General features: G+C 45.0%; 2 protein-coding genes across 7 annotated transcripts in view; one reads left to right on the forward strand and one right to left on the reverse strand.

Moving 5' to 3' along the window:
- GRB7 (growth factor receptor bound protein 7) overlaps positions 1–22,579 on the forward strand; it is a 437,163-nt gene extending 414,584 nt beyond the window's left edge. For 2 of the 4 annotated variants that reach the window (XM_068262979.1, XM_068262980.1), the window contains one exon: positions 21,820–22,579. In XM_068262979.1, the coding sequence (XP_068119080.1) occupies positions 21,820–21,966 (147 nt within the window). In that variant the 3' untranslated portion in view covers positions 21,967–22,579. The remainder of the gene's footprint in view (positions 1–21,819) is intronic. The other 2 variants (XM_068262981.1, XM_068262982.1) reach the window with 1 other exon arrangement.
- Positions 10,475–23,925, reverse strand: part of SLC25A19 (solute carrier family 25 member 19) — a 117,329-nt gene continuing 103,878 nt past the window's right edge. For 2 of the 3 annotated variants that reach the window (XM_068262989.1, XM_068262990.1), the window contains exons 8-9: positions 11,597–11,754; positions 10,475–11,517 (exon numbers count right to left, since the gene is read on the reverse strand). In XM_068262989.1, coding sequence (XP_068119090.1) covers positions 11,253–11,517; positions 11,597–11,754 — 423 coding nt within the window. In that variant the 3' untranslated portion in view covers positions 10,475–11,252. The remainder of the gene's footprint in view (positions 11,518–11,596; positions 11,755–23,925) is intronic. The other variant, XM_068262988.1, reaches the window with a different exon arrangement.

Genomic DNA, 23,925 nt, shown 5'->3' on the forward strand with positions numbered 1-23,925 from the left:
GTAAGCACCCCTGTAAAGCCTAAAGATGCTCATTGGACTTTTGGCCCCTTAGCGCAGTTAGGCTGCAAAAAAGTGCCACACATGTGGTATTGCCGTACTCAGGAGAAGTAGTATAATGTGTTTTGGGGTGTATTTTTACACATACCCATGCTGGGTGGGAGAAATATCTCCGTAAATGACAATTGTTTAATTTTTTTTACACACAATTGTCTATTTATAGAGATATTTCTCCCACTCAGCATGGGTATGTGTAAAAATACACCCCAAAACACATTATACTACTTCTCCTGAGTACGGCGATACCACATGTGTGGCACTTTTTTGCACCCTAACTGCGCTAAGGGGCCCAAAGTTCAATGAGTACCTTTAGGATTTCACAGGTCATTTTGAGAAATTTCGTTTCAAGACTACTCCTCACGGTTTAGGGCCCCTAAAATGCCAGGACAGTATAGGAACCCCACAAATTACCCCATTTTAGAAAGAAGACACCCCAAGGTATTCCGTTAGGAGGATGGTGAGTTCATAGAAGATTTTTTTTTTGTCACAAGTTAGCGGAAATTGATTTTAATTGTTTTTTTTCACAAAGTGTCATTTTCCGCTAACTTGTGACAAAAAATAAAATCTTCTATGAACTCACCATACTCCTAACGGAATACCTTGGGGTGTCTTCTTTCTAAAATGGGGTCATTTGTGGGGTTCCTATACTGCCCTGGCATTTTAGGGGCCCTAAACCGTGAGGAGTAGTCTTGAAACCAAATGTCGCAAAATGACCTGTGAAATCCTAAAGGTACTCATTGGACTTTGGGCCTCTTAGCGCACTTAGGGTGCAAAAAAGTGCCACACATGTGGTACCGCCGTACTCAGGAGAAGTAGTATAATGTGTTTTGGGGTGTATTTTTACACATACCCATGCTGGGTGGGAGAAATATCTCTGTAAATGACAATTGTTTGATTTTTTTTACACACAATTGTCCATTTACAGAGAGATTTCTCCCACCCAGCATGGGTATGTGTAAAAATACACCCCAAAACACAATATACTACTTCTTCTGAGTACGGCGATACCACATGTGTGACACTTTTTTGCAACCTAGGTGCGCTAAGGGGCCTAACGTCCTATTCACAGGTCATTTTGAGGCATTTGGATTCTAGACTACTGCTCACGGTTTAGGGCCCCTAAAATGCCAGGGCAGTATAGGAACCCCACAAGTGACCCCATTTTAGAAAGAAGACACCCCAAGGTATTCTGTTAGGAGTATGGTGAGTTCATAGAAGATTTTTTTTTTTTGTCACAAGTTAGCGGAAAATGACACTTTGTGAAAAAAAAAAACAATACATATCAATTTCCGCTAACTTGTGACAAAAAATAAAATCTTCTATGAACTCATCATACACCTAACAGAATACCTTGGGTGTCTTCTTTCTAAAATGGGGTCACTTGTGGGGTTCCTATACTGCCCTGGCATTTTAGGGGCCCTAAACCGTGAGGAGTAGTCTTGAACCCAAATGTCTCAAAATGACCTGTGAAATCCTAAAGGTACTCATTGGACTTTGGGCCCCTTAGCACAGTTAGGCTGCAAAAAAGTGTCACACATGTGGTATCGCCGTACTCAGAAGAAGTAGTATAATGTGTTTTGTGGTGTATTTTTACATATAACCATGCTGGGTGGGAGAAATATCTCTGTAAATGACACATTTTTGATTTTTTTTACACACAATTGTCCATTTACAGAGAGATTTCTCCCACCCAGCATGGGTATGTGTAAAAATACACCACAAAACACATTATACTACTTCTCCTGAGTATGGCGATACCACATGTGTGACACTTTTTTGCAGCCTAGGTGCGCTAAGGGGCCCAACGTCCTATTCACAGGTCATTTTGAGGCATTTGTTTTCTAGACTACTCCTCACGGTTTAGGGCCCCTAAAATGCCAGGGCAGTATAGGAACCCCACAAGTGACCCCATTTTAGAAAGAAGACACCCCAAGGTATTCCGTTAGGGGTATGGTGAGTTCATAGAAGATTTTATTTTTTGTCACAAGTTAGTGAAAAATGACACTTTGTGAAAAAAACAATAAAAATCCAATTTCCGCTAACTTTTGACAAAAAATAAAATCTTCTATGAACTCATCATACACCTAACAGAATACCTTGGGGTGTCTTCTTTCTAAAATGGGGTCACTTGTGGGGTTCCTATACTGCCCTGGCATTTTACGGGCCCAAAACTGTGAGTAGTCTGGAAACCAAATTTCTCAAAATGACTGTTCAGGGGTATAAGCATCTGCAAATTTTGATGACAGGTGGTCTATGAGGGGGCAAATTTTGTGGAACCTTTCATAAGCAGGGTGGCCTCTTAAGCTAAGTACCCACGGGGGTACAATTGTAGCTGTCGCCGCACACGGGAGCGTGTGCGCGACAGTTCGGCGGCAGTTCGGCGACAGCTCGTCGCCAAATCCCTCTGCATCCACACGGCAGCAGAGGGATTAGCGATGCGGCGGAAGCTGTTGCCGAGTTTCCTCCCCCCGCCGGAAGCTCCGTGTGGTGTGTGTGGGTAGCTGTCGCTAGCCCGCATACACATGCGGGGCTAGCGACAGTTCCGGCGAGGTTGCGGCGACGACTGTAGCCGGCGATTGAACAGGTCAATCGCCTGGCGACAGCTCCGACGGGCGACGGTTCGGGGCGCGCGCATCATACACACGGGGGAACTGTCGCCGCAATACGCGCGTGCCACGCGGTTGCGGCGACGGCCGTCCCCCGTGAGTATGGGCCTTTAGATGACAGGATGTTTTGGGCCTGATCTGATGGATAGGAGTGCTAGGGGGGTGACAGGAGGTGATTGATGGGTGTCTCAGGGGGCGGTTAGAGGGAAAAATAGATGCAATCAATGCACTGGGGAGGTGATCGGAAGGGGGTCTGAGGGGGATCTGAGGGTTTGGCCGAGTGATCAGGAGCCCACACAGGGCAAATTAGGGCCTGATCTGATGGGTAGGTGTGCTAGGGGGTGACAGGAGGTGATTGATGGGTGTCTCAAGGTGTGATTAGAGGGGGGAAATAGATGCAAGCAATGCACTAGCGAGGTGATCAGGGCTGGGGTCTGAGGACGTTCTGAGGTGTGGGCGGGTGATTGGGTGCCCGCAAGGGGCAGATTAGGGTCTAATCTGATGGGTAACCGTGACAGGTGGTGATAGGGGGTGATTGATGGGTAATTAGTGGGTGTTTAGAGGAGAGAAGAGATGTAAACACTGCACTTGGGAGGTGATCTGATGTCGGATCTGCGGGCGATCTATTGGTGTGGGTGGGTGATCAGATTGCCCGCAAGGGGCAGGTTAGGGGCTGATTGATGGGTGGCAGTGACAGGGGCTGATTGATGGGTGGCAGTGACAGGGGGTGATTGATGGGTGGCAGTGACAGGGGGTGATTGATAGGTGATTGACAGGTGATCAGTGGGTTATTACAGGGAATAACAGATGTAAATATTGCACTGGCGAATTGATAAGGGGGGGTCTGAGGGCAATCTGAGCGTGTGGGCGGGTGATTGGGTGCCCGCAAGGGGCAGATTAGGGTCTAATCTGATGGGTAACAGTGACAGGTGGTGATAGGGGGTGATTGATGGGTAATTAGTGGGTGTTTAGAGGAGAGAAGAGATGTATACACTGCACTTGGGAGGTGATCTGATGTCGGATCTGCGGGCGATCTATTGGTGTGGGTGGGTGATCAGATTGCCCGCAAGGGGCAGGTTAGGGGCTGATTGATGGGTGGCAGTGACAGGGGGTGATTGATAGGTGATTGACAGGTGATCAGTGGGTTATTACAGGGAATAACAGATGTAAATATTGCACTGGCGAATTGATAAGGGGGGGTCTGAGGGCAATCTGAGCATGTGGGCGGGTGATTGGGTGCCCGCAAGGGGTAGATTAGGGTCTAATCTGATGGGTAACAGTGACAGGTGGTGATAGGGGGTGATTGATGGGTGATTGATGGGTAATTAGTGGGTGTTTAGAGGAGAGAATAGATGTAAACAATGGATTTGGGAGGTGATCTGATGTCGGATCTGCGGGCGATCTATTGGTGTGGGGGGGGTGATCAGATTGCCCGCAAGGGGCAGGTTAGGGGCTGATTGATGGGTGGCAGTGACAGGGGGTGATTGACGGGTGATTGACGGGTGATTGACAGGTGATTGACAGGTGATCAGGGGGGATAGATGCATATAGTACACGGGGGGGGGGGTCTGGGGGGGGGGGGTCTGGGGAGAATCTGAGGGGTGGGGGGTGATCAGGAGGGGGCAGTGGGCAGGGGGGGGATAAAAAAAAAAATAGCGTTGACAGATAGTGACAGGGAGTGATTGATGGGTGATTAGGGGGTTGACTGGGTGCAAACAGTGGTCTGGGGGGTGGGCAGGGGGGGGTCTGAGGGGTGCTGTGGGCGATCAGGGGGCGGGGGGGGGAAATCAGTGTGCTTTGGTGCAGACTAGGGTGGCTGCAGCCTGCCCTGGTGGTCCCTCGGACACTGGGACCACCAGGGCAGGAGGCAGCCAGTATAATAGGCTTTGTATACATTACAAAGCCTATTATACATATGTGCAGCGGCGATCCGGGTGCTAGTAACCCGCCGGCGCTTCCAAACGGCCGGCGGGTTACTACGAGCGGTGGGCGGAGCCAGTCCCCGGCGGCTGATCGCGTCACGAATGACGCGATCGCCGCATAGCCACTCCCGCAGCCGCCCCCGCCGATGGGCGTATTGCGGTCGTTTGGGCCCGGACTTTGCCGCCGCCCATCGGCTGGGGGCGGTCCTCAAGTGGTTAAGCCACAAGAAAACAAGAAAATACTCAAAATAATTTTGATAGTACCTTTTCACCTACTTTTTGGTACTTTTTTAGTTGAAAAGTACTGAAAAGTTATTTTAATCGAAGATGAAAAATTATCTCCTGGGAGAAAAGTCAGGTGAAAAAGTGAATTGCATATGGCCCCCTTATCTGGTAAATATGCTAAGCTTATAATGCTTGAGGTGCTACGTATTGCTTTTAAACTGCTAATCAAATACTGGATCACCGCTATGGTCCATACATGAAGCGACTGGATTAGAGCGGTTAGGATTAGAGCGGTTAACTTGGTCCTACTCCTTCTGAAGGCTGTTTACCATTATAGTTATTGTAAACCAAGCTTTTATACTAGTTATTTTGAATTACTGTTAGTTTTTTTCTTTTTTACCTATCTTAAAGCTTTTTTTTTTTCTTTTTCTTTTTAAATAAATAAATCATTTTTTATTACTACATGTATAACTTAAAAAATAAAGCACAATACAAACGACAAGATAAATTACAGGCGGTTGTTCCCCAGCTCATGTTATGTGCCCAACCCACAGTTACACCCTTGCTTACATACATTTCTTGACATAATCTGAACCATTTATTCTGATGTACTGTCATTCTAGCTGAGTTTGACATCAGCATATCAAATAGTTATTAACTGGGTGTATGTACAGGTCGATCACCTATAATATATAATGCATTAAAAAAAAGTTATTAAGTCTAAAAAAAAGTACTGATCTAACATTCAAGATTCAAGCACTTTATTGCTGTGTAACACAACAGTGTATTTAAGGAACATAGTGATAGTAACAAAAGGTAGAAATAGAGGAATTATACAAGCATGCCAGGTACTTCAAATATTTAAACATTTTGTACACAATGTTCATAATTTCAGAGAAGATTCAGAGTTTAACAAGGTTGTGACTGATGGGGGGAAAAAAGCTGTTTTTTAAGTCTGTGTGTATGCAGGTTGACCTAAAATGTCTACCTGATGGTGTTTCCCGGGTGAGTGTTTTTGGCCCTTCTCATACAGCGAGTCTCGTACAAGAGTTCAAGTGATGGTAGTTTAGTGCCAATAATTACCTTTGCCCTCCGCAGCAGGGCTTCTCTTCTAGCCTTGGTGCAGCTGCTGTACCAGGCCGTCATTCAGTTGGTCAATCGTGCATCTGTAGAAATTAGCCAGCAGCTTCTGTGGAAGGTTAGTGCTCCTTAGTGATCTAAAAGATGAGAGAGGTTGTTGTGCTTTGCCAATTACAGCTAAAGCATTGTCAGCCCAGGACAGGTCCTCTGCAATGATGACTACCAAAAGCTTAAAGCTGGAAACTCTCCACAACCTCTGCATTGATCATTATTATGGAGAAGAAAGGAAACCAAGAGCCCAATATAGTGTAGTATGTATTGGAATAATGAGAGTAATACGTAGTCATTAATTATACTCACAAACCAGGGTTACCTTCCAGGCAACCACTGTAAATGCAGGTGGGGAGATCAGGCCTGTCCCCACTCAGGACTAAGATGTCGCTCTCTGTAGATCAGGAAATAAGGGTATAAGCACCCCTCCACCCAGGGTGGACACTAGTATCCCCACGAGAAGGAGTATCAAACTATAAGACAGAGACAAAGAGGAGCCATCAGATCGCTGTGTGTGTCATGATAGATGAAAATATATACATGTAGATATGCACATATACATAGAAAATATATATATACCTAAAACACATACACATACATACATACATACATACATACATACATACATATGTGTGGGAAGCAGGTGGTGTGTTTGCATTATCCACTAGGGCCCTATTAGTGAGCATGTGGTGATTGGAGTGTTAAGCCCGCATTAGGGGGTATTCCCCCCCCCCCCCCCCCCAATGGGGGCTTAACACTCCAATCACCACATGCTCACTAATACGGCCCTAGTGGATAATGCAAACACACCACCTGCTTCCCACACATGTACATGTATGTATGTGTGTTTTAGGTATATATATTTTTTATGTATATGTGCATATCTACATGTATACATGTATGTATCTATATTCATCTATCATGACACACACAACGATCTGACGGCTCCTCTTTGTCTCTGTCTTATAGTGTGTTACTCCTTCTCGTTTATTGCCTGAGGAAGCAGGAATATACCCGCGAAACGCGTTGCCTGTAATATTTTGGCGTATGTAAATACATTTTTCTTGCTGATAATCGATAGCTTTGTGTCTGTTTGGGGCGGTGAGTCCACCACGTCCTCCCTTACACTCGTAACCATTTTTAGCATATTTTATCCTTTTGGCGCCTCTGTTCTCTTTCTACAATTGATCATTATTAGTATGTGATTGGTCTTTTTGGTGATTCTAAAGTCCAGAATAAATTCTTTGGTCTTTTTGTATTTAATAACAGGTTGTTCATGTCACACCATGCAGTTAGCTTCCTAACGCCTTCCCTGTATACAGCTTCCTCATTATCTGATATAAGCCCAATGACAATCGTCTTATCAAATTTAACATCATAGGGAAAAAGGAGAGGATCTGCTTCTCTGGTTGATTAAAAAGTCTGATCTTTATTAATGATGAAATATGGTGGACAAGCAATAAAGCTCACACGTATCGGAGCCTCACAATCGCTCCTTAATCATAGCTAAAACAACTCTAGAAACACCACAATTTATACAGGTATGGCTCCGCCTCAAGTGGGCGGGCCTGACATAATTGGCAGTTGTAGGTAGAAAAGGTATATGCATGTTTTACACTCTTAAAGGTACCTATTACATACAAAAATACAAAAAGTGCAGAAAATACAAAAGTGATCAATTAAGAACAAGAAAAATCATCCCCAGCATTCTGTGAAACAGAATTACCAGGCTGCAATACAATTACATCATAAATTCTTTCAGATCCTCCTGAGATACTCTCCAAATAATAAGCAGCTCATCAATATATCTCCCGTACCAAAAGATACGGGAGAAATACGGATTAACATCCTAAAACTGTTGCTCTTTCTCTTCACTTAAGAACCAAACTCTTGGCTCAATTTTATCACCAAGCTTATATCAGTCTGCCCCTTTGAGGTCTAATCAAACATGGCTATCTACTACTGGCATGTACAGGTGTGGATAATATTCCACCTGTCGGTACTGTTCATATCCTCAACCAGGACGCAAAGTGTACTCTTACTCGAAAAAACGATCGTTTATGATCTCTGGTTTCATTAATTGTGCCACTACTAATGTTATTTATACCATTTATTGCCAAAAATGTTCTTTGCAGTATGTGGGTTGTACTACCCGTCCCCTCCGGGAAAGGGTATCTGAGCACTATAGGGGGACCTCTAGGGACAATTTTGGAGGGTCTAAGGTCTCTCGACATTTTGCAACATATAATGGGGACCTTTCCTCATTTAAATTTCAAGGTGTGGAGAGAGTTGGGCGGTCTGCCAGAGGTGGGGACAATCAGAGGAATATTTTGAAGCGGGAGACCTCCTGGATTTGGAACCTCGGGACTCGTTTTCCCGAGGGCCTAAATTCAAGATGGGATGTTAGTTTGTTTTACGATCTTTAACGCTTCTATACCCCATTTCCTCTGTTGTCACCATTTCCTCTTTTTATGATGTAATTGTATGGCAGCCTGGTAATTCTGTTTCACAGAATGCTGGGGATGATTTTTCTTGTTCTTAATTGATCACTTTTTTGTATTTTCTACACTTTATGTATTTTTGTATGTAATAGGTACCTTTAAGAGTGTAAAACATGCATTTACCTTTTCTACCTAGAACTGCCAATTATGTCAGGCCCACCTGCTTAAGTTTGAAGCCATACCTGTATAAATTGTGGTCACTCTAAAGTTGTTTTAGCTATGATTAAGGCGCATTTGTGAGGCTCTGATACGCGTGAGCTGTATTGCTTGTCCACCATATTTGATCATTAATAAAGATCAGACTTTTTAATCAACCAGAGAAGCGGATCCTCTCCTTTTTCCCTATGATGTTCCAGTGTTTGGCTGTCCATGGTCCTGCTCCTGGTAGAGATGGCGGGGTGGTGAGCGGGGTGCACCCTTTTTCTTTGATTGCATCAAATTTAACACTTATGTTTCATTTGTGGATACGGTAAGTTAGCAGTCATAAGTGAACAGTGCGTAGAGGAAAGGAATTAAAGAGACACTGAATCGAAAAAAAATATATGATATAATGAATTGGTTGTGTAGTACGGATAATAACTAGAAGATTACTAGCAAAGAAAATATTCTCATATTTTTGTTTTCAGTTATATAGTGTGTTTTATAACATTGCATAATTCTTTAATATTTGTAGTTTACACACTACTCAGCATTCAAAATGATTTTTTAGAGCAGTCTTGTGAACTATTGACCTGTCCTATGGCAAAGAAAAAGAAAATTCTTCACGGACAGTTGAGATAATAACTTTCAAAGTCGCAGAGAGGTCTGTCTTCTGAAGTTTATCTCTATGCAAAAAAAGCCATTAAGCTTTGCTTAATGGCTTTTTTTGCATAGAGATAACAACTGGAGTTTCTTAACTCTTTCTATACTGGACACAATTAGACTTAGGTCTCTGGTCCTAATGTTTTATTTCTTAGCTGTATTACACATACAAATCATCATAATTTTTTTTCTTGCTTCAGTGTCTCTTTAATACATATCCCTGTGGCATGTCAGTGCTAAGGGTAAGAGTGGAGAATGTGTGTTTACCTAACCTGACAGCTTGAGGGCTATTTGTAAGAAAGTATTTGTAAGTAACATATTTGAATGGTATCTCATATTTCATAATAAATAATTTCTTTGTCAATTATCTCAATTAAACATTTAGCCACAGGTGGAATTTCAATTACGAACAGATACTCTAAGCTTTAGGCTTGGTTCACATTGCACCTGATACGGGACGGATCCGACAAAATGGATCCGTTCCGTTCGATACGTTTTCATACGTTTTGTTCACATTTTATAGCCATTTTGCATACGTTCTGTTCCGGTACAGTATGAATGAAAACGTATGGAAAATTGACAATGGGGAAGGGAAAGGGGTTGGCCAGGATGAGGTTTGGAGAGGGTGATGGTTTCAGTAGTTGTTTTTATCTATTGAGTTGTGGTTCTTTGTTCATTTGGAGACAAGGACCTCAGGAAAGTACATTCCTCCATCCACGGATCTCTTGTTCCAATTCCACTTTTGGCTCACTGTGGCAACAGTGGCGGTGGCATTGACCTATGCCAGGCGGGGGACCATTATGAGGAGAAGAAGGTGGTGGGTGCATCCACTGCTGATCGAGAGGGAGCAAAAATGACAGTTTGCCCTACTGTACTACGATCTACGTAAGCACCCAGACAAGTTCTTCAAGTACTGCCGGATGTCTGTGGCTCTGTAAGTATATATCTTTGTACCTATGCGACAAGCATACCACTTACTATATTGTGTACAGCAATGAATACCCCCTTTTTTCACCCAGGTTTGATCAACTGCTGGCAATCGAGAGAATTGATTTGCAGAAGTCCGACACCCAACTGCGTAAGTCCGTGACCCCTGAGGAACAGTTGCTGCTAACTCTGAGGTATGCCATATAGTTATTTGCCATACTATATCGTTATGCAAGGAAAGACCATACTGCAATGTCAAAACAATGTTATTTTTATTTAGCTGTACCATATAACCGACAGTTTACAACATAAAAGCAAAGAATTGGCAATATCAGACAATAGCATGTTGCTTTACAAACCTGCCGCCAAGGACCATCAACAGTCCAGGCCTTGCCAGCTGCAAGCCTGCAGCTGTGCCCAAGAGGCTTGGTTCAAGGCCTGACCTGTTGTCGGTCCTTGGTGGCAGGTTCGGAAAGCAGTGTGCCAATGGCTAATAAAGGCTATATCAAATTTTAATGTCCCATATCTTCATCTCCTGGGAAAAGTAATTGAGAAAGGGGTGGTAGTTTGTCCACTACATCAGGTGTGCTGCTATGTTGTGGTACAGCAGACAGCATCTGTGTGTATGTTCTTCTGTCTTCCGGTGGTGCATTATAGTAAGGAGCACATTGATTTGCCCAATCCCCTTGAGGCCTGAAAGGTGGATGTTGAACAGGTGTTGCCATCACAGGACCAAAAGACAGGGGCCTTTCGGGTGACATATGTGCTTTAGTGGTGTCCATCAAGTTGTATAGGCAAGGCAAACGCTTGTGCCTTGGAACTTCATCCATGAAGGGAAGAAGCCCCATTAGAGCATGGAAGTTTGGACTTATTTTTTGCTTTCCTCCAACTGCTTATGTAACAGTTCCAGTTGGTTTTAAGAAATTCTATATGTTTGTGGGACCTGTCAACTAATGTAGGATTACTATCAGGCTGAAAATATCTTCTAACCAGCTGTTCTTGGGTTCTCACAATGCCCAATAGCCCCTTAACAGACCCAGCCATTTCTACATCTGACTCACGTCTTGTGTTAATCCTGGGACCTACACCTCTTCCACGTCTACCTCTAGATTGAGATGAAGGTACCACTTCCTCTTCCCCTTTCTGTATACTTTCTGTAGGGGTGGGGTGATTTCCAGTTCAGAACAAGCACTGTGTGGAGAGGATGGAGTAACAAATGACAAAGATCTTTCTTGCGCTTCCTCTTGAGAATCTTCCAGCCTCTGAGATGTGGACTCCTCCATATTGGCAGATGTAGTTTTGTCCTCCGTGGGCCTCTCCTCTGTATCCCCAAAACTGTCTTCAGTCCTCGTGTAAAATAAGCAAAAGCAATATAAGTATTAAATTGGTTACTATTGTGGTCGCTCACACAATTATGCTTACGTACCTTCTGGGCTCGATGTACTTTCGCAGAAAGCTCAATTGGGCCGTGTAGCAATCAGGAACTCTACGTGAAGAGCCACGTCCACTCCTCTGTTCCTTTTTTTCAGCTTTAAGTTCTTTGATTAAATTATCTCTGATACTTCGCCACTTGGTATTTTTCAACTGGAAGATATAAATAATAATATATTACGATCAGCAAATGAATTACATTAACATATTTTTCTTTATTCCTGTCTCCATCTGACCTTTCGCATAGGAAAGAGCACGATTTCCTACATCGTCACCAGGACTTGCAAAGCCATTTGGGAAAAACTTTGTCCCCAATACATGCCGGTCCCTGACAGGAAAAAATGGTAAGAAGTGGCGGAGCTGTTTTGGACCCGTTGCAATTTCCCAAATTGTATTGGGGCTATCGATGGCAAGCATATCCGGATGCAGAAACCGAGGATTAGTGGCAGCTTCTATTACAACTACAAAAAATATTTCAGCATCGCACTACTTGCCGTGGCAGATGCAGATTACAAATTTATATACATCGATGTGGGGTCATATGGCAGCGCAAGTGACTCTGCAATCTTTCAAAACTCACGATTGTATAGACCATTGCAAGAAGACAAATTTGACCTCCCTGGTGACAAGCCTTGGCCTGGGACTGCTTCCCCCAGCTACCCTTTCGTTTTCATTGGGGATGAGGCCTTTGCGTTATCCCATGATGTCATGAGGCCCTACGGACAGAGAGGGCTGACTCACCGGCAGAGGATTTTCAACTATCGGTTGAGTCGTGCACGATGTATGGTAGAGCGCACATTTGGCATCATGGCCAACAAGTGGCAAATATTTCACACACCCGTCCAGTTGAAACCGGACAATGCCATTTGTGTGGTCAAGGCCGCGTGCATTTTACACAGCTACGTCCGGCAGGAGGAAGCTTATAACATCGACCACCTAGACCAAGACTACCTTCCACGGATACGCAGATATGCCACCAGGGGTAGTGCACAGGCATTGAACAACCGTGACTGACAAGCTGTCAGAATTCTTCCTGACACCACAGGGACTGGTACCTTGGCAGGAACGCTTCATTTAGTTTAGTTTTGTGGGTTATCATTGCAAAATGTTACGAGGGGGGTGGTTAGGGGACTTGGTTGTGGGGTTATGTTTCTATTTTGTTTGCTGTGGTTTTCAATAAATGACTGTTTTTAGTTTTCACATGATTTGAGGGTTTTTTTTGTTGTTTTTTTTTTTTTACAAGGTGCCCCTTCCACTCCCACACCCGACACATACAGGTACTAAATTGCAAAACTAATTACCTTCGCTGTTCTTCCTGGATGCAGACAATTTGCCAAATTCCGGGCAGTACTGGCGAGCAATTTTCTCCCAAATTTTTCGGGCCTTGATATGGTTTGGATAGCCTGGGTGCCCTTTATCATAGAGTTTAGGGTCTTCTTCGACAACTACTATCAGGTCCTCCACACTGAAGTAGCGAGTGGTGTAGCTGCAGGGTAGCCATGCTGCAGTGGATGGGTGATGTGGCTTGCAATGGGCCTATCTTGCTGGGACTATGTTGCAGTGTGCCTATGCAGCAGACAGACAGCCTGGAACCTGCTGTGTCTGGCGTGGTGTGCATCGATCTGTGCCCCAGAAGTAGAGAAAATCAAAACAGGAAGTGATCTTTTGCTACGATTCAGGTATGTTTTCTAGCCAATGCGATTAGTACTGTCCGTTTTCCATTGAGATACATTGCATACGTTCTGCGTTCAGGGCCGTGTCAGTTCCGTGAAAATAGTACAGGTCAGGAACGTCCGATCAGTTTAGCGGAACGTCGGAAGGAGATCCGTTTTATAATACCAATGTGAACTTTCCCATTGAAATGTATTGCATGCGTCCACAGATAAGCTTCTATGCTCCGCTTAACGCTACGGTTTTTGTGCAATGTGAACCAGGCCTTAGTGCTAACCATATACCAAGGGGATGATTTATGAAAAACATGCAAAAAAAAAGATAGGGCAGTAGCAGAATCTTTGTTTAACCAGCTCAGCTCGTCCATGACCGCCGCGCTGGATTGCTCTGGCCCCGTGCGCAGCCTGGCCTATCAGCGCTAAGGGGTGGATCGGGACTCCCTCCGACGCCATGACGTGGACCCGATCGTCGCCATGGCGACGGGGGAAGCCAAACAGGAAATCCCGTTCTGAACGGGATTTCCTGTTTGCTCTAATCGCCGGAGGGGGATGCCGCTGCACAGTGGTTATCATGTAGCTAGCGCTAGGCTAACTACATGATTTAAAAAAAAAAAAAAAAAAAAAGTGCTGCGGCGCTGCCCTGGCCGTTCTAATAGAACCCCGGGGGTGGTTAAAGTCATAGCTGAAATGGATTGGTGCTCCACATTTTCTGCAGTGTTCTTTGGATCTGTCCTGATAAAAAAAAGCCGCATGATCTGGGCCTTTCTACTTGGTTATGCTTAGACTGAGAAACTCAGCTTGGAGAATAAACCTCTACATCTTTAGGTAATTCTAATCTTGCTAATGTTTTTAATGGAATTTGTTTATAACTCCCAGTTGATGGGCAATGGCTCATAATGTGGCACATCACAACACAAATTTAATACCAAGGCCATGTTCACACTATGCAGGAGCGGTACCAAATCCATATTGATGGATGCGTTGTACTACTGGCAAGGTCTGTTGCCGGCCGGGTTCATGGCTGCTACAGCGCAGGGGTATGCCATTCATCACCTAAATGGCATCTCAATTGGCTGTCTGTAAAAATGTCTGTGGGTTGGATTTTTCAGCAGCAGATTGCAGTGGATGAGTTTAATTGCCTATAGTAAAAGCATGAGCACTTTGTGTATGTCCACTATTCACCGTGGCAGAGGACAATAGTGTGAACTCGCCCTTAATGCTGTAAAGTTATTTATGGGACTCCTTACAGAACACTGCTCTGGGCTAATAAAATACAGAAGCATTACCGGACTGGGAATTTGGGTGTGATTGTGCTATAGAAACCTACATGAAGGGACACAGCATTGTAATGTCAGCACCTTGAACACAATTCTAACAACTATATATACCTTGTTTTTTTATGTACACCTACACAATTCAGAGGCTGCTGTCTAGAGATGGCTCGAACCTCCGATTTTCGGTTCGCGACCGTAAAAGCGAACTTCCGCAAAAGTTTGCGAACATGCAAACTTCCACAAACCACAATAGACTTCAATGGGGAGGCAAACTTTGAAAACTAGAAACACTTATGCTGGCCACAAAAGTGATGGAAAAGATGTTTCAAGCGGTCTAACACCTGGAAGGGGGCATGGTGAAGTGGGATACACGCCAAAACTACCCGGGAAAAATCAGAATTTGATGCAAAGCAGCATTTTAAGAGCAGTAATCATATTTTATTGCTAAATTGCAGGCCTAAAGTGCTTTAGAACATCTTGCATGTGTATACATCAATCAGGGAGTGTAATTAGTGTACTGCTTCACACTGACAGAACAAACTCACTGTGTAACGCACTGCAAACAGCTGTTTGTGTATAGACTGCCGTGCTGGACTGGTACGCACCATGGCCAGAGTGGCTGTTTTCAAGCCCATATGGTCGAACTGAAGTAGCTGAATGACAGAACAACAGTGACCGAGTGTCCAGCTGATCGAATTTGGTCTGTCCACAATAAAGCAACGACCTTAATATTTATCTTCTTGGGTCAGGTGTGCCCCCCAACCCCAACACACTCATATTGCCGGCGGTCATTGCTTCATTGTGATACGCAAGCCCCTTCACCGCGGCAAGGTAATAATCACGAAGGGGAATTGACACATGTACATGCCTTTTATTTTGTTGTTGCAGCTGCAGTGCAGCCAGAAAAATTAGGCAGGCATGTACATGCACCAGAAAAATTATTATAGCGGCCACTGCTAGCAGCGGCCTTAAAAATTCAGGAATCCGCCTGGAGTCCTGGTGGACCCTGTTGGTGGTGGCAGTCAAGTGGTCTGCAGGCAGAGATGCTGTGTGGGGACCGACTTAGACTTGGGGCAGGCAGCCAGTCACACGGAGTGCAGACAGAGATGCTGTGTGCGGGGACTGACAGTCTTTGGGCAGGCAGTAACCCTCCGGGATCCATACCTCATTCATTTTGATAAAGGTGAGGTACTGAACACTTTTGTGACCTAGGCTACTTCTCTTCTCAGTGACATTGCCTCCAGCTGCGCTGAAGGTCCTTTCTGACAGGACGCTTGAGGCAGGGCAAGACAGAAGTTGAATGGCAAATTGTGACAGCTCTGGCCACAGGTCAAGCCTGCGCACCCAGTAGTCCAGAGGTTCAGCGCTGCTCACAGTGCCTACATCCACACTTAAGGCCAGGTAGTCGGCTACCTGCTGGTCGAGGCGTTGGTGGAGGGTGGATCTGGAAGTGCTAAGGCGATGCGTTGGACTAAAGAATGTCCGCATGTCCGACATCACCATGAGATCGCTAAACCGTCCTGTCCTTGCCTGCGTGGACATGGGAGAAGGTTTACTGGCAGTGGTACCTTTATTCCGTTGTGCTGTGACATCACCCTTAAACGCACTGTAAATCATAGTTGCCATCTTGTTCTGCATGTGCAGCATCCTTTCTGCCTTCAGGTGAGTTGGTAACATGTCCGCCACTTTGTGCCTATACCGAGAGTCTAGTAGCGTGGCCACCCAGTACAGCTCATTCCCTTTGAGTTTTTTTATGTGGGGCTCCCACAACAGGCTGGACAGCATGAAAGATGCCATCTGCACAAAGTTGGATCCAGACGTACTATCAAACTCCTCTTGCTCTACCTCAGTGATGTCAGGTAAGTTCTCCTCCTCCCCCCAGCCACGAACAATACTACGGGAGCGTTGAGCAGCACAAGCCCCCTGCGACGCCTGCTGCGGTTGTTCTTCTGCTGCCTCCTCCACGTCCTCAAAAAACACCTTCCTCATCATCTGACTCCTCTTCCCCACACAACTCTTCCTCCTCCTCCTCCCCCCTCTGTGCTGCCGCAGGTGTTGAGTAAACATCTGGTTCAGATGAGAATTGATCCCACAACTCTTCCTCCTGTAACTGTTCCTGTTCACGCTCATCCACAGCTTGATCCACCACTCTACGCACGGCACGCTCCAGGAAGAAGGCATACGGGATCAAGTCGCTGATGGCGCCTTCACTCATCATGTTTGTCACTTCCTTAAACGGCCGCATGAGCCTGCAGGCATTTCGCAAGAGTGTCCAGTTCCTAGGCCAGAACATCCCCATCTCCCCAGAGCATGTCCTTCTACTGTAGTTGTAGAGATACTGGGTGACAGCTTTCTCAGCTGAATATCGGCCAAGCGTGCCATGGCCGTGTAAGACTGCCTGAAATGCCCACACAACTTCCTGGCCTGCTTCAGGACATCCTGTAAGCCTGGGTGCTTGCACGCATATCTCTGAATTACGAGATTGAGCACATGTGCCATGCAGGGTACATGTGTCAACTTTCCCAAATTCAAAGCTGAAATGAGTTTGCTCCCGTTGTCACACACCACGTTGCCGATCTCCAGTTGGTGCGGGGTCAGCCACTGATCCACCTGTTTGTTCAGAGCAGCCAGGAAAGCTGCTCCAGTGTGACTCTCCGCTTTGAGGCAAGACATGTCTAAGATGGTGTGACACCGTCGTACCTGGCATGCAGCATAGGCCCTGGGGAGCTGAGGCTGTGTAGCTGGAGAGGAGATCGCAGCACCAGTAGAGTTGCGCTGCCACTCAGCCAAGGAGGAGGACATTCACAGCAAAGAGGATGTAGCAGGAGGAGTAGGAGGAGAAGGAGAGGAGGTGGCAGCAGGCCTGCCTGCAAGCCGTGGAGGTGTCACAAGTAGGTCCGCTGCTCAGCCACGTACTCCCTGCTTGCCATTGGTCACCAGGTTGACCGAATGGGCTGTGTAATTAATGTACCTGCCCTGGCTGTGCTTGGCAGACCAGGCATCTGTGCTCAGATGGACCCTTGACCCAACGCTGTGTGTCAGAGATGACACCACTTGCCTTTCTACTTTACGGTACAGTTTGGGTATTGCCATTTTTGAGAAATAATTGCAGCCTGGTATCTTCCACTGCGGTGTCCCAATGGCCACACATTTTCGGAAGGCCTCAGAGTCCACCAGCTGGTATGGTAACAGCTGGCGGGATAACAGTTCCGCCAAGCCAGCTGTCAGATGCTGGGCAAGGGGGTGACTGGCAGACATTGGCTTCTTCCGCTCAAAGATTTCCCTCACGGACACCTGGCTGCTGCTGTGGGCAGAGGAGCAGGAGCCGCTCAAGGTGAGAGGCGGAGTAGAGGAGGTTGGATTTGATTGTGAAGGTGCAAGGGAGATAGCGGCTGAAGATGATGCACCTGCAGGAGGGTGGCTTTGCTTTTGTGTGCTGCTTTTGCTCAGGTGGTCTTCCCATTGCAGTTTGTGCCTTTTCTGCAGAAGGCAGTTGTCCCTACATCAGTGTTGGCCTTTACATGGCTCAATTTTTGGTGGCAGAGAGTACAAATGGCATTGCTCTGATCTTTGGCATACACACAAAAAAATGTCCACACCGTTGAGCCACCCTGGGGTGTGGGCACTATGGTGGCGTCAGCAGCTGACGTTGAAGGGCATGTTGGCTGGTTGTCCATAGGTGGCGATACATGGCGCCGGACACTGCCACCAGCTGTTTCTGATGGCAAGCTCCCCCTGCTTCTTTCAGGAACTCGTCTCCTCCTACTCCCCCTCTGAACTGTCCCCCTGTTCATCTCCTCTATTAGGAACCCACGTGGCATCCGTATCATCATAACCATCATAATCATCCTTCCCAGCTTCGCTTGTATCAAACACCTTCAAAACTGCACCAACAGCAGGTACTTCATCATCCTCCTCCTCACACCTTATGTCCATAGTGTCGCTTAACTCAGACATATGAGGTGGTGTAACTTGCTTAGCACCTTAATCTTGTTGTAACAATAATGGCTGTGAATCAGTGATTTCCCCACCAAATAACTCCTGTAAAGTGTCAAATGTAGCGGATGTGGTACTTGGAGTAGCGCCGGTGGCTGCGGAAGATGAGGTGTTCTGTGTTAAATAGTAAACCATGTCCTCACAATCTTGGGAGTTGATGGGACGTGCCTTCTTCTGAGCACTGTACTTTGGTCTAGGGCCTCAAGGAATCACGTCAGCACGACCTCGAACAGACCTGCCGGGTGGCCTGCCTCTGCCTGTTTTGTCCATATTGGGGAGGATGAAGTGAAAGGTATGCACTGGCTTGACTAATACAATGTGCAGTCACACGGGTGCAGTGAAAGGTATGCAGTGACTGGTATTACAATACAATGTGCAGCTGTCACACAGGTGCAGTTAACAGGTATGCACGGACTGGTATACTAAACAGCGCGCGGTCACACAAGTGCAGTGAACAGGTATGCGGTGATTGGTATTACAAATGTGCAGCTGTCACACACAGGTACCGTGAACAGGTGCAGTGACTGGTGGTATATTACACTGCTTGCGGTCACGTAAGTGCACTTTACAGGTTACAGGTATGCACTGCAGTGATTGGTATTGCAAATGTGCAGCTGTCACACAGGTACCGTGAACAGGTGCAGTGACTGGTGGTATATTACACTGCTTGTGGTCACGTAGGTGCACTGAACAGGTTACAGGTATGCACTGCAGTGAATGGTATTACAAATGTGCAGCTGTCACACACACACAAACACAGGTACCATGAACAGGTGCAATGACTGGTGGTATTAACAATGCGTGCGTTCAGGTAGGTAGGTAGGTAGGTGCACTGAACAGTGAACAGGTGCAGTGATTGGGATTACAAATTTGCAGCTGCCTGTCACACACACAGGTAGTCACTGAATGTGCTGGGCCTGGCAGTGACACAGTAGGAATTACCACCAAGGGGCCAAACGCCAGCTGTGACTGACTGACAGGGCTGTATATAATGCAAGTGGGCCACACAAAAAAATAAAATAGATCACAAGAACAAGACTAGCTCTCAAAAGAGCTGTTGAGGGGTGCTTTTTTAGCAATAAGAATCAGCAAGGAGCAAGCTAACAAGCCTACAAGAGCCTAACTAAGCTTTTCCTATATCTCTCTCTGCAGCAGCTCTCCCTTCTCTAATTACTGCAGGCACACGAGAGTGAAATGCCTGATGCTGCCTGCCTTTTATAAGGGGGGGGGGGGCCTCCAGGAGGGAGTGTAGCCTGGTTGGCTACAATGTGCCTGCTGACTGTGATGTTGTAGAGGGTCAAAGTTGACCCTAATGATGTAGTATAGGGGCGGATCGAACTTCTGAAAAAGTTCACGGTTCTCCGAGATCGCAAACCACGGAAGTTCGCCGGTTCCCGTTCGCGTCTTGACTCTCTTCCATAAATGAATTTTTTTGGCTATAGCACCTTCTGAGACACTAGCTGGAACAAGTATACAGACTGAGACAGTCAAAGTCTAAGCAAAGTCAGAACCCCTGACCTGTATACCTGCTTCAACTAAGAGACTCAGCAAGTACAATAACTACATAATCATTATTACCGGCTGTAATTAGCATTTTTTAGAAGAAGGCCAAGATAGCAGCCTCCATAGCTTTCTAAGGAAAGGTGTAATTTAAATGTCCAGTAAAGAGCACTTAGACCAATTGGCCATCTCTTCTGCAGCTAACATACATGTTTTGCCTATTATTGCTTATAGAACACTATCCTTTTTGTACAAAAATTTTAGGAAGGTGTTAATATCATTAGATATTTCTTGAAAAAATTTGGAGAGGAATTACAGAAGCAGCCACAATAACTGCTATCGGACCCATAGCCCCAAGAGGAAGGGGGGGGGGGAATTGTCCCTAGCCACTTCCAGGGCCCTTACCCTCTTTCCACATTGCGACGCCCAATCCTTCACCTTTCCTGCATGGGGTCTGCCTGCCACCAGTTATGACAGCTAAGCTGAGCCCAGTAGTGTTGAGGGAGAGACCCAGCACTGCTCCTCTTCTCCAGTGCATCTCCACTTCCATCATTTCACTTTCCATACAGCATGCTTGTGGATGTCCATGGACATGCACTGCAGGAGAGGAGCTCTGCAGTCAGTACTGTGGTAGACTAATTGCTCATGAATGGGGCTTGCAGTATAATAATAGTCTGGGGACAGTCTTAGGGAAAGTTAATTTAACCTACCAGGATATGGAGTTTAAGAACACCAGAGGCTAGACAAGTGGGTATGCAAAATACTTATTAACTATTTCATTCTTATTTGACCCTACGATAGCCACAAGATGGATCTCCGCAGTGGCCGTCAATAAAGGTTACGGCCTTGTTAAAGGGGCACTACAGCAAAAAACTGTAAAATTTAAAATATGTGCAAACATATACAATTAAGAAGTAAGTTTTTTCCAGAGTAAAATGAGCCATAAATTACTTTTCTCCTATGTTGCTGTCACTCACAGTAGGCAGTAGAAATCTGACTTAAGTGACAGGTTTTGGACTAGTCCATCTCTTTATAGGGGATTCTCAGCAAGGCTTTTATTCTTTATAAAGATATTCCCTAAAAGGGATTTATGCAAAGATGCCGGCCAGCTTCCCTGCTCCCTACACAGTTTTTGCCAGTTGGACAGAGCAACTGCCATTCACTAAGTGCTTTTGAAAATAAATATATCCCTGAGAATCCCCTATAAAGAGATGGACTGGTCCAAAACCTGTCACTTCGGTCAGATTTTTACAACCTACTGTAAGTGACAGCATCGTAGGAGAAAAGTAATTTATGGCTCATTTTACTCTGGAAAAAATGTACTTCTTATTTGTATATGTTTGCACATATTTTAAATGTTACAGTTTTCCGCTGTAGTGCCCCTTTAAGATCAATCTTGTCAATGGCATTCAAAGGGTTTATTCCAAATTCTAAGAATCTTTATGGACTCTGCTGTTAAAGAATCTCATTAAGGATAATATGACATGGCTAGGCACCAAAACGTTTTACGCAGGGTGCGACACCAAATATAACTCTCTCTTATAGCATGTCACATAGTCTTTTCTTCTGACAATGGCACAAGGGAGAGATGGACACAAATTCATTAAATTAAACCATTGAAAGAAGATGGCCATTTCATAAGACTTATAACTTGTTCTTCATATTTGTTGTCCTCAGTGGTTGGAAGAAGGGATGACCTTTCTCTAGGTATATCTGGACTTGATTGATAGATATTGTAAGCATGCCAGTTTAATATTTGCTATCTCTCTCTATTCTAGTGTGAGGAAGATGGTAAACCCTACTTCTCTATGGATGATGGGCAAACCAAATTCATGGACCTTATTCAACTGGTTGAGTTCCACCAGATTAACCGGGGTATCCTCCCCTGCATTCTCAAGCACTACTGCACTTGTGTAGCACTGTAACCTGGCCCTGAAGGCCACACTGTGAAGCTGGTTCAGACATCTTGAAGGAAGCATGATGGATGAAGCTGGATGTCTCATAGACGTTTATGATGTTCCACTATCTCAAACTACTGAGTGTGAGCCAGCATGGGCCCAGTGCTGGTACTGGAGACAAAATACATTGCTAAATTGTTACTGTAAGCCTCACCTGAGTGGACAGAGCTCTATCAGGAAGCACTTCAATAAGCTAAGCCTTCTATATTTTCTTTCTGATACAAACAGACTGTCTTGTGACAGTCGTGTGACATTCGGTGGCTGAATTCCAGTGGAAGAAAAGCTTTCTGTAATCTCCTAATGCCCCCTGAAAGATGTCAGGAGAAGGGCACGGAGCTACATCCAGGCTCGGAATGTTAAGTGGGCACCTGTTGCTCAGTGCACTGTACTGTATATTGACAAGGCCAGTTCACTGTCTCATATTCTATGCCAGAAATCTTAACAATATATTTTTGCCTTCTATTTTCTCTTATTTTTGTACAGACTGCTCGAACCTCAATCTACTTATGAAGAGAGAAAAAAAAAGTTTATTTATATGTACCCAAAAGTGTCACATTAATAAAAGAAAAAGAAAAAAAAAGTACATGTTCACTTACTGACAAGTAAAAGTATTAATGTCTGATGGCTGAAAGGAGTTTAGATCTGTAGCTTAGAATACTATCCTTTACAGTATGTGGCCAGTGTGTCGGCAAGGAGAAACTTCACAGCAGAACTCCACAGAGCTCACAGGATCTCAGTCTGCAGACATTTACTACAACGGTTAATTATGGCTGAAATCAGAGCTCCACAGCCCATAGGTTCTCAGTCTGCAGTGTTTACCATAACAGATACTTACAACTTGCAGCAGAGCTCCACATTATACAGGTTCTCAGTCTGCTTGAATTGTCAGGTAGTCCCACAGGGTACAGGTTCTTGTACACACTAGATGAAACTTGGCCTAGGTGGCTGATAACGACTGACAACTACCACCTCTGCTATCTAACATGTGCACAACTCCACCAATGCACCCCGACAGCATGGCCAGCATTCAGCCCGGCGGATCAATTTGGATGAGCGCAGCCAAGATCATGGTCCTCCACACTCACCCATTCTCTGCGACATGCTCCTTGCATGCTGCTCAATTGGAACAGCATGAACTGCAACAGAATACATCTCTACTTTGTAGCTAGCAACTAATCTGTACAGCAATGGCCCCTGCAATGTTGCCTGAGGGATTGAATCCCGATCACTGCCAGGCAAATTTGCCACATACATGCGTACGATTCTTTAGTCTGCAGTACATGTATGACACTAGGCACTTATCGCTCACAGCAGAGCTCCACAGGGCACATGTTTTCAATCTGCAGTGTATGTACATTAGAATCCCTTTAGAGTAAGCTTCAAGGGACCTTGCCAAGTAGTTTATTATACCAAAACTTTACTATATCAGAATTTGTTATACATTGTATATGAATACAAATTTCCTAGACCCGGGGAAAGAGTTTACTATAGCCATAGGTTTACTATATCAGAATTTACTAAAACAGTAAGATTCTACTGTTATGTATTTATAACTCACAACACAGCTCCACAGGATACAGGTTGTTAATCTGCAGTACAATGCACTGTACTAGAGTAACAGATAGTGCTTACAGGGAGGATCACTAAATCACTTTAAATAGAGGTATAATGATATGAGGAGCAGCCCTTGCAACTTAAAGTGGTCTGAAAGCCAGCATTTCTACTTTGCTCTAAAAGATTCCTCACAGCTTGAAAGCTACTATCCCAGAATTTTTTTTTTTAGCAGAACATCACTGAAATGGTTAAACAAAAGCTATTCAACTTCAAATCCGCATCCAAACTGGAGAGAACAGTAGCTTTGTTTACATTCCAATCTTGTTACAATGACCTCAATTCACTAAGCTTTATCCAACACTTTACCAAACG

The sequence above is a fragment of the Hyperolius riggenbachi genome, chromosome 12 (genome assembly GCF_040937935.1).
Source record: "Hyperolius riggenbachi isolate aHypRig1 chromosome 12, aHypRig1.pri, whole genome shotgun sequence".
Classification (NCBI taxonomy): domain Eukaryota; kingdom Metazoa; phylum Chordata; class Amphibia; order Anura; family Hyperoliidae; genus Hyperolius; species Hyperolius riggenbachi.